General features: G+C 31.7%; 2 protein-coding genes across 3 annotated transcripts; both read right to left on the bottom strand.

Annotated features, from left to right (window-relative positions):
• Nucleotides 1-3,180: 3,180 nt before the first annotated feature.
• Nucleotides 3,181-6,163, bottom strand: LOC148191354 (uncharacterized). Of its 2 annotated transcripts, none has more exons than XM_088101499.1 (4): nt 6,013-6,163; nt 4,778-5,409; nt 3,794-4,504; nt 3,181-3,634 (listed from the first exon to the last, which is right to left on the bottom strand). In XM_088101499.1, the coding sequence occupies exons 1-4, from the start codon at nt 6,152-6,154 to the stop codon at nt 3,419-3,421; spliced, it is 1,701 nt and encodes a 566-aa protein (XP_087957625.1). In that variant the 5' UTR covers nt 6,155-6,163; the 3' UTR covers nt 3,181-3,418. The 2 variants fall into 2 exon arrangements, with proteins under 2 accessions (XP_087957625.1, XP_087957626.1); XM_088101500.1 differs by lacking the exon at nt 6,013-6,163 and adding an exon at nt 5,490-6,001.
• A 6,155-nt stretch (nt 6,164-12,318) lies between these two features.
• Nucleotides 12,319-16,765, bottom strand: LOC148191353 (uncharacterized). The gene is made up of 12 exons (XM_088101378.1): nt 16,541-16,765; nt 16,383-16,489; nt 15,972-16,056; nt 14,613-14,769; nt 14,259-14,500; nt 13,953-14,159; nt 13,793-13,885; nt 13,611-13,712; nt 12,924-13,139; nt 12,784-12,825; nt 12,583-12,693; nt 12,319-12,507 (listed from the first exon to the last, which is right to left on the bottom strand). Exons 1-12 carry the CDS (start codon nt 16,763-16,765, stop codon nt 12,415-12,417), a joined length of 1,680 nt encoding a protein of 559 aa, XP_087957504.1. The 3' UTR covers nt 12,319-12,414.
• Nucleotides 16,766-17,269: the final 504 nt, after the last annotated feature.

Raw genomic sequence — 17,269 nt, 5'->3', positions numbered from 1 at the left:
CAGAGCAAATCGCGATGGTGATCGTGGCGTGTCGAGCGAATTGCGTGTTCCTCTTGCAAGCTTAGGTTTTCAATTTGTGGTAACATTTCGGGTTTCGTTGTGGATTTTGGGTTTTCTCTGTTCTCATGTTCGATTCTGATCTTGGGGGTTTCGATTCCTGTGTGAAGAGCTCACATTTTTTGAATGCATGAAGATGGCGACGGCAGCGGCGCCCTGATGGGCGAAAGCAGCGGCGACGTCGAGTTTTGGGTTCATTTTCGTTCTCTAATCTTGGGGTTTCCTTCTTGGAATTTGTCATGGAGGAAAGACCAGATTTGGTGGCACATGTGCGACGTTCTCTCCGTAGCAGTGTGCGCCGCAATGGCGGCCCTCCGCGGGTTTGAGGACGCTCTTGTAACGGTGGGAATCGCGGAAGCCCCTTGGTCCAGAACTGACGACGGGTTGAGTGCGTCAGTGTGGCGGCAACGACGTGAATCTCTGTTTGTGGGAATCTCGTGTTCTTGATCGTTTTGGGGGTTTCGTAACTTTGTGTATTTTGATTTGCGATTGGGGTAAATTCTTTCCTATTGATTCCTAGCGTGTTTTGGGGACTGCGTTGATTAACAGAGGGTTGTTCCTTTCCTTACGGCAGTGAGAGTTGACGTGTTATGAGAACTTTGGGTTACTAGAAGTTAAATCTATCGGAATATCGAATTGGAACTACAAATCATGACATTATAATTTTGAATGAGATAACGGTGAATGAAGTGTTAGACAAAGAATGAGAATGATTCTTGTCACTAGAATTAAATTGTTTTAGGATCAAAATTTGAGATAAAAGAAATGGGTGAAGCCAATTAGAATCATAAAGGGATGGAGATAGTATATTACTATCTAAGAACAATATATTGAGAAAAGGTTGAGTTTTATGACCTAAAACTAGTGAGTATCCCTTATGATGTTAACTCTAAATTAATGAAAAATAGAGGAGAATCATTATCTCAGCCTCAGTATGTCCAGATAATTGGGAGCTTACTGCACTTGATGAGCTTTTCTAGACTTGATATTGCTTATGCAGTAGGTAGACTGAGTAAGTACACTCAATGTCCAAATCAATAACATTGGGATGTACTTGTTATGCTTATGAGATACTTAAGAGGTTCAATAGATTATGCCATTGAATATAGTGGATTTCCCGTTGTACTAGAATAGTACATTGATGCTAATTGGATCTCTGATTCAGATGAGACAAAATCCACTAATGGTTATCTATTCACACTAGAGGGTGGTGCAATTACATGGAGATTAGCCAGACAAACAATTATTGTAAGATCAATAATGGAATCTGAGTTTGTCACTTTTGAGATGGCTGGTAGTGAGGCTGAGTGGTTGAAAAACTTCTTAGCAAGCATTCCACTAGAAATGAAATCAACCCATCGATATCAATACACTGTGATTGCCAATCGGCAATAGCTATAGCTAAAAACAAGAATTTGGTGAAGCAGCTGCTAAAGAGTGGAACTATTTCCATTGACTATGTGAGGTCAGAACGGAATCTAGCAGATCCTCTGACAAAACCCTTGGGAAGAAATATGATCTTATGAACATCGAGGGGAATGAGACTTAAGCCACTGGCAAACAAACAAGTGATGGTAACCCAACCTTTGTGATTAGAGATCCCATGAATAAGGTTCATATGGGTAAAAACAAGTCATTTGTTAGTTTTGATAGCACTAAATTGATTTTAATCAATTATGTCCCTTCCTATGGTGTGTGTGTGTGAAAGTGCTAGAGACTGCATTATTGAGAGGTTAAACTTTGTAAATAAACAAAGTTTTTAATGATCTTCATAACCCTTACGGGTGGTGTATGACTTGCAGCATACACTTGATGAAATCACCTATATGAGTGTCAAGTGGGGTCGCTTGCATGAGATCCTGGCATGATCTCTAGAGCACTCATGAATACCGGGCACGCGCATGGCCTAGTAAGCGCATCACAACGATAACAACAAGGATTGTGGGGGTGTATTATGATTGATAAACCTCTAACACACTCAAGTATCTTTGGTTCATATAGCTTGCTATACCAACTATACTGTGTGTTAAGTTTCTTGATCTAAGACTGATTCTTATAGCTTGCTATACCAGTTCTGATGCAATACATTTTGTGAGACCCAGAATAATTTAATTTCTCTTTCTTTTTTATATATATTTTGCAATATGTGGGGGATTGTTATAAAAAGTGTGTCGTTACACAGATATTGCAAAATATCTAATGTTGATTTGGTTGTGCATGTTCCAATTCTTGCGGAACGTTGCATCTCCGAGTCTTGTGCTTCCATCAATTTTGTTGCTGCCAACGTTCAATTTAGGTTGCATTGTTTTATTTTATTAAAAATATTATATTCCCCAGTAGATATTTTGGCAGATATTTTGGATCTTTTGTATCATGGGACTGATTCACCAACTCTATAAATAGAGCACTTCCTTCACTCTAAAAGGGGATGAGAATCATTTTTCTCTCTTTCTCTTTTCTCCTAATTTCATTCTCTCTCTTTTCCTAAAAATATTCTGGGTTTATTTATTCTCTTTTTAAGAGATCCTTGCTAGTTCTGAGATCCTCAGAGATCCTCAGAAATTCTGAGAAGTTCTTGTTGTATCCTGGGAGCCGATAAGTCCTTAAGGACAGTGATCTACACGCCTCAGGAAGTATATTGTTCGTGATCTTTATTCTACTAATAAAAGTCCAATGTTGAAGTTTATGTTTTGGTTCAGAACTAAAATTAAAAAATCTCATTTTTTTTATTTTATCTTGATATACTTCGATTCAAATATATCAAAAAAAACAAGTGTCCAAATACTTCGTTTCACTATTGTCACTAGCCAGAGATACTTGATCAATCACTTTTGTCGCAAATTTGGTTCTTGCATATAATCATTAGCGAAACCACACAACAATATTGTTCCATATAAAAAATAAAAAACAAAAAGTTTCCTATTATCCGTGTAGATTTTTACCATTGGAATAGAACAAAACAGTCATGTCCCTACCTCGACTCAAACGAGTTTTTCTTGTATCTTTCAAACCTATTTTTATAATGTAGTTTAAGTAATTTATTTTTGTACCTTTTTGCTTATTTATCACAAATCTCATTCCAATGAGATTTCGTTCCAAAACTCGTGCTAAAACCTTATAATGTTTTTCTAAATTAGTTATTTGTATAGCTTTGTAATTTAATTCAATAATCAAATTTGTACTAAATGTTACATAGTCGTCCAATTTACTTGAACATAACTATTTCACGCATCAATATATTACAACAATGCACTTGAACACCCATTTCCGATCTTCGTCAGTTTAGGCTTAATTTCTTCATGACTTTTTCAGAATTTATCAATAACATACACCTATTGTCTCTTGTACCTCCTTTTTTTTTCTACTTCACTTCCTTCTTATCTTTTTCTCTTTCGTCATGCCTTTTTTTACCTTGTACCACTTTCTCTACCTTTTTTTTTTCTTTTTCAGTTTGGTGTCGACTTCCCAATACACCCCAGCAAGGGATGCATCTTTGACATATCCACAATTGAGAGAATAGGCTTTCTGTCAAAGCAGCTTTATTGGATGTCAAAGAAACCCTCAAAAGGTCTAGTGCCTGACCAAAATAGATACAATGAATGTCAATAATGAATTGAAAAGGAAGAAATGTTGTACGCAGTATAAAGAGTTGACTATAGCCATTTATTTTATTAGATTAATTAAAACCATAAATATTGTGGTTGAACAAGTATAAAGAGTTGATTGAAAATATCACCTCATGTGACTTTCTGACTTTAATAAAATGTTCCTCCAAATCATTCAACTTCACAATTCCAAGCTCTTTCAAATGCGAAATGCTAGAAGCACTTGTCATTGGTTTCACTTCCAGATCATCGCTCACAACAAACAGACATGGCCTCTTCATAAATCCCACAGGAGGTTCTCTTGCTCCATCAGAAGATCTTGGGTCAAAAAGTTTCACTTTTTTTGGATCTCGTAACAACTCTTTTCTCTTTGAAATCATTGTACGCCCCTCGTTCTCTTTCTCCACTACAGGGCCATACCAATATTCAGGAGAATCGTCCTCTTCTAATGGATTCCTCTTACAACCAAAATGAGGAGCAACCTTTATATTCTTTAAAGATTCGTTAGATGATCTTACAAACCATGATGGATTGAGACGCTTCACACTTTTGTACAAGTTACGAATGCTTCCCAAGCACAATTTTCCTTTCATAAGCTTCACAATAGATCCAATAGGTGTTGTCAGGAAGCTGGCTAGAAGGTCAACAAAATCTCCATCTACTTCAGCAAATAAAATCTTGTTCTTTGATTTGCTCACCATTACTTTGATTTTTACATGACCTTTGGAATGAATGGGACCGGTATACTGTGAGGAAGAGTATTTCTTATATTCTTCATTTTTCAATAATACATCACTCAGAGGAGATTTGGAGATTAAGGATTGCTTTAGTATGCTCAATATCTGAAAATACAACCAAAACCAAGCTAATTAAGGAAGTCTAGGAAGGTTATCAGTTGAGCAAATCAGAAAAATGTCTTGAACTGAAAATATCCAAAGTATTTTCTCCATCCACATATCAAATCCTATTTCTTTCCCTGACACATATCATGCTCAATATTTTAAGGGCATGCGACTGAAACATACTGTTGAAAAAAATACGAAGGGTTAAACTCCACAGATTTTACCTTCTTATTTTTTTACAAGTTTGATTAGAAATGTATTAAAAACAATTACCTCCTTGATGCCAACTTCTCCAGATATTTCGGTGAGGTTGCTGATGTCTTTGTGTCGATGCTTGAGAAACGTTTGAACAGAGTCACCAACAGAGCTTCGGAGGACTCTCAAGTCATCCAAGATCAAGAACATGGCATCTGATTTAACAAAAGCACCATTGTCCCTACCTAGCTCTTCCTTGGATTCTTCCAGCAACTGCGTTTCTTTTCTCATCAATTTTCCACAATGGCATCTTGCACCATCAAAGGTACTCAGCAACAAATCCTTTTCCTTTGAACAGCTGTAACACACGAAATACTTAGTGGGTTCTGTATCATCCACTTTCACTTTCAGTCTTTGGCAAGAGCGCTCTAACGGGTTGCGCGGAGAATGCAACATTTTCTTGCAGACGTTGTTCCAGAAAACATTAGATTCCAAATTATCAACACTCTCGTACAGCTTATTGATGCAACCAAGCTTTATATGTTGATCCAATTTGTTTCCAAGCCTAATAATAGTTCCCAATGGAAGGGTGAGGAAACTGAAGAGAACATCTACCAAGTCCCCACTTGCTTCTGCCACAATTACACGCTTTTTGTCATCGTCCACCCAATATTTCAAAGGGATCGTTACCTCTTCGTTGGAAGACATAACTGAAACATAAAACTAAAGAACATTAACGAATTAATCAAACAAAACATGTACGATTTTGGTGAAATTTCTTATACTCAACTCAATCATTACACTTCTGGGTGTATTTTTAAGAGATAAGCAATGATGAGAGCGTTATGTATGCTCTTGGTAGTAAGGAAGCTGCGAAGAAAAAGGTATAGTTTGGTTCTACCAAAGATGCTTTTCAATTTGAAGTTCTAAAATTTGTTAGAGCAAGTTCCGTTTTCAGATCCAATTTCTCTTGGATTATAATTAGATTTTTAAAAGTTTTTCTAAATTAGGAGAAAAATCGAGTCAACTCATTTCTCTCCCATGAACTCACTCAACATTGATGAAATATAAATACTTAAAATTAGTAACATTACAACCAAATCACTCAAGAAAAAAGAAAAAAAAAAGTTTGAGTGTCAACAGCAGAACCGATCCGGAGAGACTTTGATTAGGGGCAAGAATAAAACTCCAGGTTTTTAAGTAGTCGTGAAATATACATTGCTTATAGAGAGAGGGAGAGACAGAAAAAGTTGAAAAGTAATGGAGAGATGATTGAGAAATGTAATGGAGGTATGTTAAAGTCGTTGAAGAACCTGTTCCCTCCGGAGGCCTCGGAAAGAATTCAGCACATATCTGCGAGAGTTTAGAACGTTGAAACGGATGTTGACCTAAAGCCTCATAGAGATGAGTAAAACTTCCAAAGTAGACTGTAAAGTATGCTTTACAATTATACATTCCAGATCCTCATATATATTTAATTAATCTTTAAGGACAACATGTTTTATTAACCCAAAAGCCATTATCTTAGCTGCATTACGTTTAATTTTTCAACTTTCCAATTGCAGAATATAATATTTTGGCAAATTCCAGCCTTCAATCATAATATGTTTTTTTTTTATGTCCAAAACTTCTTACTTGCTATTGATTATTTCTTTTAATTGGTTGGTACTTTATAATCATTAATTTATTTTCACTCTTTAAGTGATTGATTTCCTTAATGATCTTAATTTTGCAGCCCCCTTTTATAGGGAAACAATATTTCATATACAACATAAAGATTTTCAATTGACAAAAATTAAGTTGATTAATTAGTTAGGTTCTAAATTGTGATTGCATTATAGAAATTGTGGTTGCAGGCGTTGTTGCAATTAGGGATGGACAAAATGTAAAAATAGAACTAAACTATTGTTAAACAAAACTATAATTCAACTATTCGAACTGTTTAAATAATAATATACCTCATTTTTTTAACTATAACTTATGGTCCAATTTAATTTTAACAGTCTTATCTAAAATAAATCTCAAGTACTGTAAAGTATGGAGATATCCTTTAGAATTGTGCATCACATTACTGTGAAAAGGGTAATATGCTTACAATCATTTGATTACTTTATTGAGTGGAAGGAGACCAAACTCATTGATTACCAAATTCAACACATTATTGTGAGCTTGGCTGTCAGCAGACCCACCATCTGAACACCACAAGTGGAAAATGTGAGATAATTAAGAGGCCTTTAGACCAGTATATTGTCTTTTTCTTTACCCTTCTCTTTTCTTCTCTTGTCTCTTTCTTCTTTTACTATTTCATTTTTCTGTTACACTGTGTCTCTGTCTCTTTATTTCTCCCCACTTCCTTCTAAATTTCTAATTCCATTTTTCATATATTCTAAAATCAGATTATACGTTTCAGTAGCAGATATATTTTCAAACATTTCTATTCAAATATTTTTTTTATTTAATGCAAGAGTAAAATTTGTTCTAATATTTCTTATTTTACTATTATTATGTAAACGTTTAATCTTTTTGTTAGTTCTATCACTTGACCAAAAGTTATTCTTTTAGTTACTTTATTTTGACTAAATTTTGGATTTGTTTCAAGATGTTTCACTTGTTCTTTTGGATTTTTATTTGTGTGATCCACTCTGTTTTTAGTTTCTACTAAAAGTACGAGTATGTATTTAGTAAAACAAACTAACTTGAGGTGTAATTGAGTTCCTACATTAGAGTATGAAAGTAATTATTGGTGAAATTTTTGTCGGGTAATATTGATTGAATTTAGGATTTCGATTATTTTGAGCTTGAATTTAATTAGAGGAGTAATGTATTAATTGTGATTCACTAAAGTTTTACTAATAGTTAAAAAATATGGTTGCATAATGGACTTTCCAACGATGGTTTAAACAGATTTTTAATGATAGTTTTCGAACTGTCGTGGCGTAGATCAAGTTGATGTTAAATATAAGATAAAAGTGATAGACGATTAAAAGAAATATCGTTAAAAATTTCAAAGGATGGAGATTGTTCTTAAAGTCATTCAAGAAAAGAAAAAAAAAATAATATGTTGTATATTATCATAACGAAATTAACAAACCTACGAAAATAAAACAGAAAAGTATCTCTATTTTAGTTTTGAGAGACATATGATGACAGATAAAAAAATTGTTGAATAGATTCTATAAAAATATAAATTTTAAACGATATTAAAAAATATAAAGAGTTGATTATGTAAAAATAAAAAGGTTCAATGACATAAAATAGACCATGTAGAAAAATATTAGGCGTAAACTTTGTAAAAATATAAATATTGAATGCCCAATCTTAACACAAATTCGTATTTCCAAATTTTATTTGCAGTATTTTTCTTAAATGAAAAATTAAAAGTAATATAAATAGTTTAATAATTAACTTTACTAAGAAAACAATTAGATTGAATAAATTAAAAAATATATAATTTGTGATATATTTTTTAGTTTATTAACAATGTCATTATTCAATTATTTATTTATTTATTATTTTATATTATGTTTTAATTATTGTTATTATTTTATTAGAATTAATATGTGATTATATTCATTAAATCTTATTACATATTATAATATATTAATATACTGTTAAGAATCATCCAATCTTTTAAACTCTTCAGCTTCCAAAATTTGTTCTCATCTCGGACTCTTTTCAAAGGATTGAAAAAAATCAGAATTTTTCACAGGCAGTTCCACGAAAAGGTTTCAGTTTTTTACATTTTTTATTTTAATTTAAATTTAAAATTCAAACTTTTTTACAATTTTGAATTTCAAATTTAGTAATATGAATTTTAATATTAGAAAAAGATTGAAATAGAAATCATTAGTTTTTTTATATCTTTAAAAGTTTAAAAAGGTTATAATTTTCACATTTTAATAATACGCTTTTGTCTATACTATTAAAATTAGTTTTTAAATAATTTTCAAGATTTATTATTTATTTTATTTTTAATCTATTAGAAATTTCATTATTTAATTATTTATTTAATGTTTTACATCAAATATTAATTTTATTATTATATTAATATTATTAAATTATTATATTATTAGATATTATTATGTACTATAGTATATTATTATGTACTATAGTATATTATTATATTATTATATTATATTATTAAAAGCTACCTAGGCTTTTAAACTCCCATTTTTTCAGTTATCTTCTTGTTTATCTTTAAATTATCAAGGTTCTTCGATTTGTTAGGGTATTTTTCTGACACCAAAATAAATAAAAAAAGATTAGATTTATAATTATATAAGTATAGCCGAAAAGAAAAATATTTTTAAAAAAAGATAAAAGTGATAATTTAAACAAGTAATAAATTATAAGACAATTGTTTTCGTCACTAAAATGAACGCAGGTAATAATAAAAATTAACGTTATTATCACACCAATAATAAATGATAACTCAATTAATAATTAATAATTTAAGCATAAACTTAATAATGACTGAATTTCAATTAATTATAAGTTAGAAATAATATAATAAATTGTAATAATACTTTTAATTTTACTTTAGTGCACGGCAAAAAATGACGAATTTGATGAAAAATGAATGTGGACCAAACCTTAGGAGCTGTGAAACATGATGATAATCATATATTGAAGTTAATGGTTATGTTTAGAGTTAGTTTGACTTGTGGTTGAGAATGAAACATGAGTTAGTGTTGAGATGTACTTGAGTATGTGATTGATGAGCATAAGAGTAGAGAATAGGTCTACTCGTTATACCTAGTAAATCCTGGTTTTATCTGTGGAAAAGTTTTGGTTGTTCGAGTATTGAACCCTCCTTATTTGGGGGTGATGGTGGTTTCCTTGTCCTTGTGTGGCAGGATGCCATGTTCCTTAGTTGAATTACAGGACTACTCGAACATATTTGTAGGGGAGGCTACAGATTGGGCTATAGAAGCAGTTGCAACCGGTGAGATAGGGTACAAGAGTGTGACTAATTCTTTCCACAATGGTGTTATGGTATTTGAGGAGGCTCATGGTGGTGATCATGATGGGTTAATCATGATGGAGATACACATATTGATGAGTACGATGATGATAAAGCATTTGGAAAATACTATGTTGGTAGTAATAATATTAGGTAGTATAATTGGCATAGGTGCTACAGTAAGTATAGATTGTTAGTTTAGGTATGTGATGTTAGTGAAAATTGAGGATAGAGTATTGAGTATTCAGATATGTTTGATTTGTTATGTTTTGAGGATTAAAAATCATGTTGTATTTACTTATGTGTATGAGGTGTTTGATTATAGTTGATATAATGAGAATGTTTGTATCTTGTTGTGTGATTTATTATGGTGGATATAATAAGTAAATATGAATATTGTTGTTATGATTGTTTTACTAGTAACTTACCCCATATGTGTTTATGTTTGTGTTTGTGAATGAAATTATAGGCAATGATCGTATAATTGATTATACGTAAGCATATAATGTTACAGATGTTCCGAAAACGTGATTGACTCGAGAGAATGATGAATAACCTTGAAATTCGATTAAAGCTATTTTATTTTATAAGTTAAGACAATATAATTGAAGTATTTATTTCATTATTTTATTACTGTAATATAATTCGATAAGGTTTTTTTAAGTATGTTTTTGCATTATAAAAAATTTATAAATATTCTATTTTTATTTAAACCCGAAACATATCAGAATTTGGAGCCTTACACCAAGTATAAAGTTGGTTTTTTCATTTATTTAAATAGGGAATATCTTTTTTTTATGTGAATTAATAAGAGAGTTTCATATGTAAAAATATTGTTATATGTGCTTCCTCAATTGTTATATTAGAATTTATGTTAGTATTTTGAGGTTGTGAAAGGAATAATTGATGGGATAGAGAAAATGTAGAGATAGTGAAATATAGAGAAAATGTGAAGATAGTTAAATGTGAAAGTAATAGTTGGAAGAAGTGTTGTAGTTGTCTTTAGTTGTAGTAGATATTGGCTTCATACAAATGGTAGATGTTGTCTACATGCATTAAATGGTAGAGTTCATGAGTATTTATAGACCCATAGATTATTCTAGAACATACTAGCCACAACTTATGTGGAATGTTCTAGATTTTTACCTATGTAGAATATTCTTGATTTTTCTTCGTATTTTAGGCTTTTCTACAATATTCTAAAACTTGTATTACATTTCAATTCTTCTATCTAATTAAGGAGCTTCTACATTCTTCTAGAATTTGCATTACACTTTAATAACTTATACACGACAATGAACATGATTTTGTTTTATAATAGAATTTAATATTTAGTAATAAAAATAAATTTTATAATATATAATAAATTATTAATTTTATGTATTATGTTTGAATTATAATAAATAATAATAATTAATAAAATATTTATTAAAAAATTAGACATATATTAGTCTAAATTATTATTAAATATTTTTTGAAAATGAATTGAACAACAATATAATGTGTTAAGTTTGGGAGTGATTGCAAAAATAAATTATATATGTAAAAAAGAATTATATTAGTTGCATTAAGTAATTGATTTTTTTATAATAACTTTCCAATGAAATTCAATAGTTAAAAAGTAATATACAAAATTATATATATATATATATATATATATATATATATATATATATATATATATATATATAATAAGTTATTATAATAAGTGATAAGTTTTAAATAATTAATTTGAAGTTACATAGTAAGACTAAAAACCATAAATAAGAATTCATAAAATTCATGAACTTGCATTTTGTTCCGTAAGTAATTAATTATGAACTTAGGTTTGAGAAACAAAATAAATAAGAAATAAATATATTATAAATAGACCAATAATTGTACCTAATATATGATATCAAATTTTCTTGTATACCATATTTTTAGTTGTATTAATTATATTTCTATCTTCCTTTAAGATAGTTAACCATGTGTAAAACTAGACACAAGATATAATTCAATTTTTTAAAACGATTGAACATAACTCTTTTTGGAAAGCCATTGAACATAACTCTCTTATTGATTATGATGACAAAATATAAAAATATTGATATGTTAATATATTTATTAGTGCTACAACTTAAATATCATAGGTGAACAACACTAAAAAAAATGTTAAGGAGATAGTTTGTAGACTATATAGCTTCTCTTACACTACCAAAATCTGTATTTTTACTGGGTTTTTTTTTAAATATTACCGACGGTTTTAACCCCTGCAAATCATATTTCCCGTAATTGGAAAAACCGGTGGAAAAAAGTCCGTCGCCAAGCAAGTACCGGCGGTTCTGAAAAAACCGCCAGTATTAACGGGGGTTCCCAGAAACCGCTGGAATTTCCAGGGGTTTTGTAGAAACCGCTGGAATTAGTTGGGGCTTTATGAAAACCGCCAGCAATAGCGGGGCTACTCAAAAACCGTCGGAACTAGCTGGGGTTATCTCAAAACCGCCCCTATTTTTGATGGTTTAGTTTACCGGGGTTTTAAAACCGCCGAGAATTTGTATAGTTCATTTTTTTTATTGTAATAAAATTAGATTATAATAAAAATGATTTTATTGACAAAACAAACAATAAATTAATATGAACTAAAATTTAATAATATTGTATAAAATAAACTACATTGTTCAACCTAATATCATTCATACAACTAATTGTTCATACATAAAAATTAAAAAGAAAGAGGTTCATTACATATGTTTAATATAGATGTTCAATACTAAAAGTATGACTCATAAAAGTATTCAATAACAATATCTAATTTTTTTTCTTCATTACATCCATTGTTTGGTCCACTCCCTTGATCAGATACCTACAATATAACATAATAGTTAGTCGATAATATATTTAATAAAAAATTCATACAAATAAATTTAACAATTATTACCGATGATCTTTGAAATACTGCAAATTGTGAAGGCAATGAACCTTGATGATTTTGCAACAAAAGTGTCATGATTGCCTTCATTTCATTGACTTGTGATGTAAATGAAGATACCTATAACAGAAAAATTTATTTAAAAAGTTAGAAATATGATACCTAACATGTTAATCTAAAAAGGAACAAACCAAGTAAATATTCATTAACCTGAGATTCTAATTTAACATTAGAAGAAGTCAATGAAGATACCTATAACAGAAAAATTTATTTAAAAAGTGAGAAATATGATACCTAACATGTTAATTTTAAAAGGAACAAACCAAATAAATATTTAAATATTCATTAACCTGAGATTGTAATTCAACATTAGAAGGAGTAGATGAAGATGATCCAATATGAGAACGAGCATGGACTCCAAAGACTTTAGATGGGTAAGGACCCAAACCTAGACCGCGAACACGTCCACAATGCTCTTGGGTTCCTAAAACATGAGCCAATGAATCTAAACTTGATATTTCTTTTGATTGAGACAATGTTGTAGATTCATATGTTTGAATTTTTTCCTACATACAACGTAATCAATGATGCCAACATTAAAAACATTGCATTTGTATAAAGAGACAAACTATTGAGTTGGCAGCAATATACTTATATTTAAACTTAAGATGTTTGCAAAAACAGTAGCAAGAATTGCCAATCAATAATTATATCACTAAAGAGATTATGACAATCCAAAGAAAGATCACATCTAATGCTTAACTGTCTAAACTATAATGGTTTCTTACAATGAATGGCTTTGATTTTACAATATAGGAGAGTGATGTAAAAGGAACGAAATCCAGCCATCAAAGTACACCATACAACAAGCATAAAAAGCAAACAGATTAGAAGTACTAAAATAGTAAGCACTAAAATGAACAGCGACTGAAATAACACCAATTTTTGCAAGAGGTGTGTTCATCACAAAGTCACCTTATGAAACAATATGCCGAAATACAACAATTATAGGAAATACTAAAAAGATTGGAACTTACACCAATTTCCCTTGCCTCATCACTGATAAAAGCTCCATTGGTCGTCTTATGAGTAGGTATCCAAACTTCTCCTCTGCTAACTTTGTGCCCACACTCTTTTTCCTATGAAAAATAACAAATGCTTATTAGGTATGTTATAAATATTATGAGAAATAGAAAATTGAAGATAAATAACACTTCACCATTTCTTCTCTCTTCCTTGCAATGCTCTTGGATCCCCCTGTGTGAGCAAGAGTTTGTTTTGTCCTATTGTGTTTATTTTTTAGGGAAATCTCCTAACATTGTGATAAGAAAAGTTATTAAATCATAACAAAATTTTATGAAAAGAGATATAGGTTTTACCTTTGTTCTTTCATCAAGTCGATAGTCAACAAAAGAAGCCCAATGATCTCTATCTATGCCTTCTGGAGCCATGGCAATCAATTCATCTCTAGTACGGGTGCCATCATCTCTTTGTTGCCACAATTCTTGGCGACAATCTCTCCATTTATGATTAAGCTCTTTCAAGATGTAATTGATTTGAATATCGAAATTCACTACAAACTTTGCCTTCAAAACAGATTTTAATAAAAAAATTAACAACAATTACCAAATAAATAAATTTTGGATGCCTTCTTTGTAATGGTATTTTGAATTTACATTACTTACTTGAATTGTATTTTGAATTATGTCTTCTTTGTAACTTTTAGGAATCTTCTTCCAAGTAGAATAACAAATAGGGAATACCTTGAAGTTTCTAGCGATACTTCCCAAGAATCGATTCAATAATGCGCCACCATCTCCAATTGGTTGATATTCCTCATTCCAATGTACAATAATCCTTTCATTTTGAGGCAAATTCCAAACATCATTTGTTTTTAAGTGTTTGGTAGTCATCTTACATTGGTCATCTGTGAAGAAAGAAAATTTGTGTCAAATATTCTTGTGTCAAACAACTTCAGCAGTAACTATTCATATAAGTAACATAATGAAAAGCATTAATATGTTGAACTTGTGTCTTACCAATAACATCAACCAACCATGCTCCCTTGTGTGTTGGTGGCCTTTTTTGTTCAACTTCCAACAAAGTATCCTGATTTTCATCTTGTTCATGTTCATCTTGTACATGAGAATTTCCTCCTACTTGAAGTGGTGAATGAAGATCATCTTCATTTGAGGGCTACACAAAGGAAGATATATTAATTATAGTGGCATACTTCTTTAAATTCGCATTTAAAATCAGTACATCAGGTCAACATTGACTTAAACTGGTGCCAAAAGAAACTAGATTGAGGAAAAGTAGAGTTGGAATTGTAATCCATAAACGTGAGAGAGTAGAAGGGAGGGAAGCGTGTGGGGCAATGGGATGTGACGTGGGGAAGATTTCAATTTGAAGGGAAAGAAAAGAGAGAGAGCATGAGAATTTGAAAGAGGGAGGAACGCGGGGTTCGACGTGTGCAAAACAACAAATGGGTTCCCCACTCACTCACCCAATCCACACTCAAAAGCCCATTATGATACTTCTCCACACTAATGGGCCTTTATTTTATCTCTCTCTACCGTTTTTGTTGTCACGAATTATTCTCTTGTTGCCCTTTTACACTCAACATTTAGTATCATTACAACATTGTCGATCTTAAATCTCTGCAGTACAAGTTTCCCTCAATAAAAAAAGTCATCATCCTCTAAATGAATAGTCCCCATACACAGTACTTTGAATCTAAAAACTAAGTTCTCAGCAAGCAAAAAGAATATACAGTTTTTGGTTATATATTGGAAAATACCACTAATGCATCAGTGATGCGCTAAAGAAACCTTGCTTATATGAAGGAATAAAAGATCAAAATCGAATTACTAAGATAACCTAAGCAATGAAATTACTTATCATTTTGAAAAACTTAGGCACAAAATATAAAAGATACTACCTTCTTATGGCCAACACTTAAGGGTTATAATTAAATAGGAGACAAATACAGACAACTCAATGAGTTCACTTAGCACTTAATTTACAAAGAAGTAAACCAATTATAAACAGTTAACACTCAAATAAAAAAAATCCTTCATTGAATAATCCAAATAGAATATGTATCTTTAACATAAAGTCTCTAAGAAACAATGTTATTGGCATCAATTATGTCCAACAATGAAGAAACAGTCAGTCAATTCTTAAGCCAGAAAAATAAGTTCTTCACACAGTGGATCTATGGTCAAGAAAAGTGTATTAGCATAGCATATAATATGAAAAAGATGGCAGCCAGTGTGAGGGATCTGAAAGCATGAGAAACAACTCAACGTCTACATTCTGCTTTTTAGCAGTTTAAAATTAAATGTCCAAAGGAATAAAAGATTTTTGGTTGTGTATGTTCATTGATGAGTACTGACCTTCTTTGATTCCAAGTAGCGTTTCTCTGAGGAACATATATATTGTTTTGGCTTTTCTGGGGGCAAGCAATAGAGAGATGGGGAGCTAGAAAACAAAAAACAGCAATGTTTAGAGAAATTATTATGCGCACATTAAGTAAAAATAATAGCAATAAACTACATGTAAGAGGATATGCTAAATTTTCACCAGGTGTTGCCAGAAGCTTTGTAGAAATTTGTGGAGCCAGAGTGTGCAAGATAGGAGAACAAGAGAGTAACTCGTATCAGAAAGAGGCACTTCAGAGGCAAAGCATATGAAAAAACCATATTAAGAAAAGAATTAGAGAAACTTGCTTTATTTTCAACAGAACAATATACCTAATCTAAAACCTATTCCAAAAATGAAACAGAAAAAGGGTAATAAAATTAAACCTTGATTCACAATCAAACATTCCAAGCAACACCATGGACAAATATGGAGGAGGAGCAGTGAGTGTAACCAGCTCCAACACTGGTGCAGGTATTTTGGCTCCCCTTTCCTACACCAGCAGTAGGAAGTATTTCATTGATTGCTATTCAGAGTCATAGACGCCTCCATCATCAAAGAAATCATCAAATGTTCGCATATCAAGCTGGTAACGCGAGATTCCACCTATCCCACCAAAACCTCTACAAAACTGTGAACCTTCTTGAGATTTATCGGTGACAAACTCAAGAGTGCAACCAAACCGTTTGTATTCATTTGCAAACCACTCCAAAAGAGACAACTTCTCCAGAGATGAAATGTTTTGAGTTACAAAACATAGATCGAACATCAGTAGATTGAACAAAGAACAAGAGAGCCAAGATCGAACACAGTCTTACCTTGACGGTCGGTGCGGGAGCGCGCCAGAGCACCTCGAACTCGCTCAACCCACAGATGGCTCGACGCCTGGACGCCTCCAACTCCACGCTCAACCAAGCAGGAGAAGACGAACACGAAGGAGAGCAGGAGAAAACGAACACGAAGCCAAGCAGGAGAAGATTGTGGTGCGGTGAAGGGTTTGGAGGAAAATTTGATGAAGGCGGAGAAGGAGGTTAGGGTTTAGTAATAGTTTTAGAGAATTAGATTAGATGGAATATTCCTGAAATTAATGACTGAAAGCGAGGGAGGGGATATAGGTTAGTAAGTATTCTAAAAATTAAAAAATTATATTTTAGGGGTGGTTTTGTTATAACCGCCAGAAATACCTGCGGTTTTAGACATAAACCGCAGGAATTATTCGGAGTTTGTAAAACCGCCGGTAAATAACCCCTCTTAAAATTAATTATTTTTGTAG

The sequence above is a fragment of the Vigna umbellata genome, chromosome 11 (assembly GCF_029865625.1).
Source record: "Vigna umbellata cultivar VRB3 chromosome 11, Vumbellata_1.0, whole genome shotgun sequence".
NCBI lineage: Eukaryota > Viridiplantae > Streptophyta > Magnoliopsida > Fabales > Fabaceae > Vigna > Vigna umbellata.
This window is presented reverse-complemented; position numbering and strand designations above follow the sequence as displayed.

Bases quoted from the DNA above. Each gene is read 5' to 3' on its own strand.
- LOC148191354 (XM_088101499.1), bottom strand. From the start codon at position 6,154: ATGTATAATTGTAAAGCATACTTTACAGTCTACTTTGGAAGTTTTACT. The intron at 5,410-6,012 runs GTTCTTCAACGA...TTTATGTTTCAG, and splicing joins GAGGCCTCCGGAGGGAACAG to TTATGTCTTCCAACGAAGAG. The intron at 4,505-4,777 runs GTAATTGTTTTT...TTGTATTTTCAG, and splicing joins GAGAAGTTGGCATCAAGGAG to ATATTGAGCATACTAAAGCA.
- LOC148191353 (XM_088101378.1), bottom strand. From the start codon at position 16,765: ATGTTCGATCTATGTTTTGTAACTCAAAACATTTCATCTCTGGAGAAG. The intron at 14,770-15,971 runs GTCAGTACTCAT...TCCTTTGTGTAG, and splicing joins GCTACTTGGAATCAAAGAAG to CCCTCAAATGAAGATGATCT. The intron at 12,826-12,923 runs GTTAATGAATAT...TTTCTGTTATAG, and splicing joins ATGTTGAATTACAATCTCAG to GTATCTTCATTGACTTCTTC.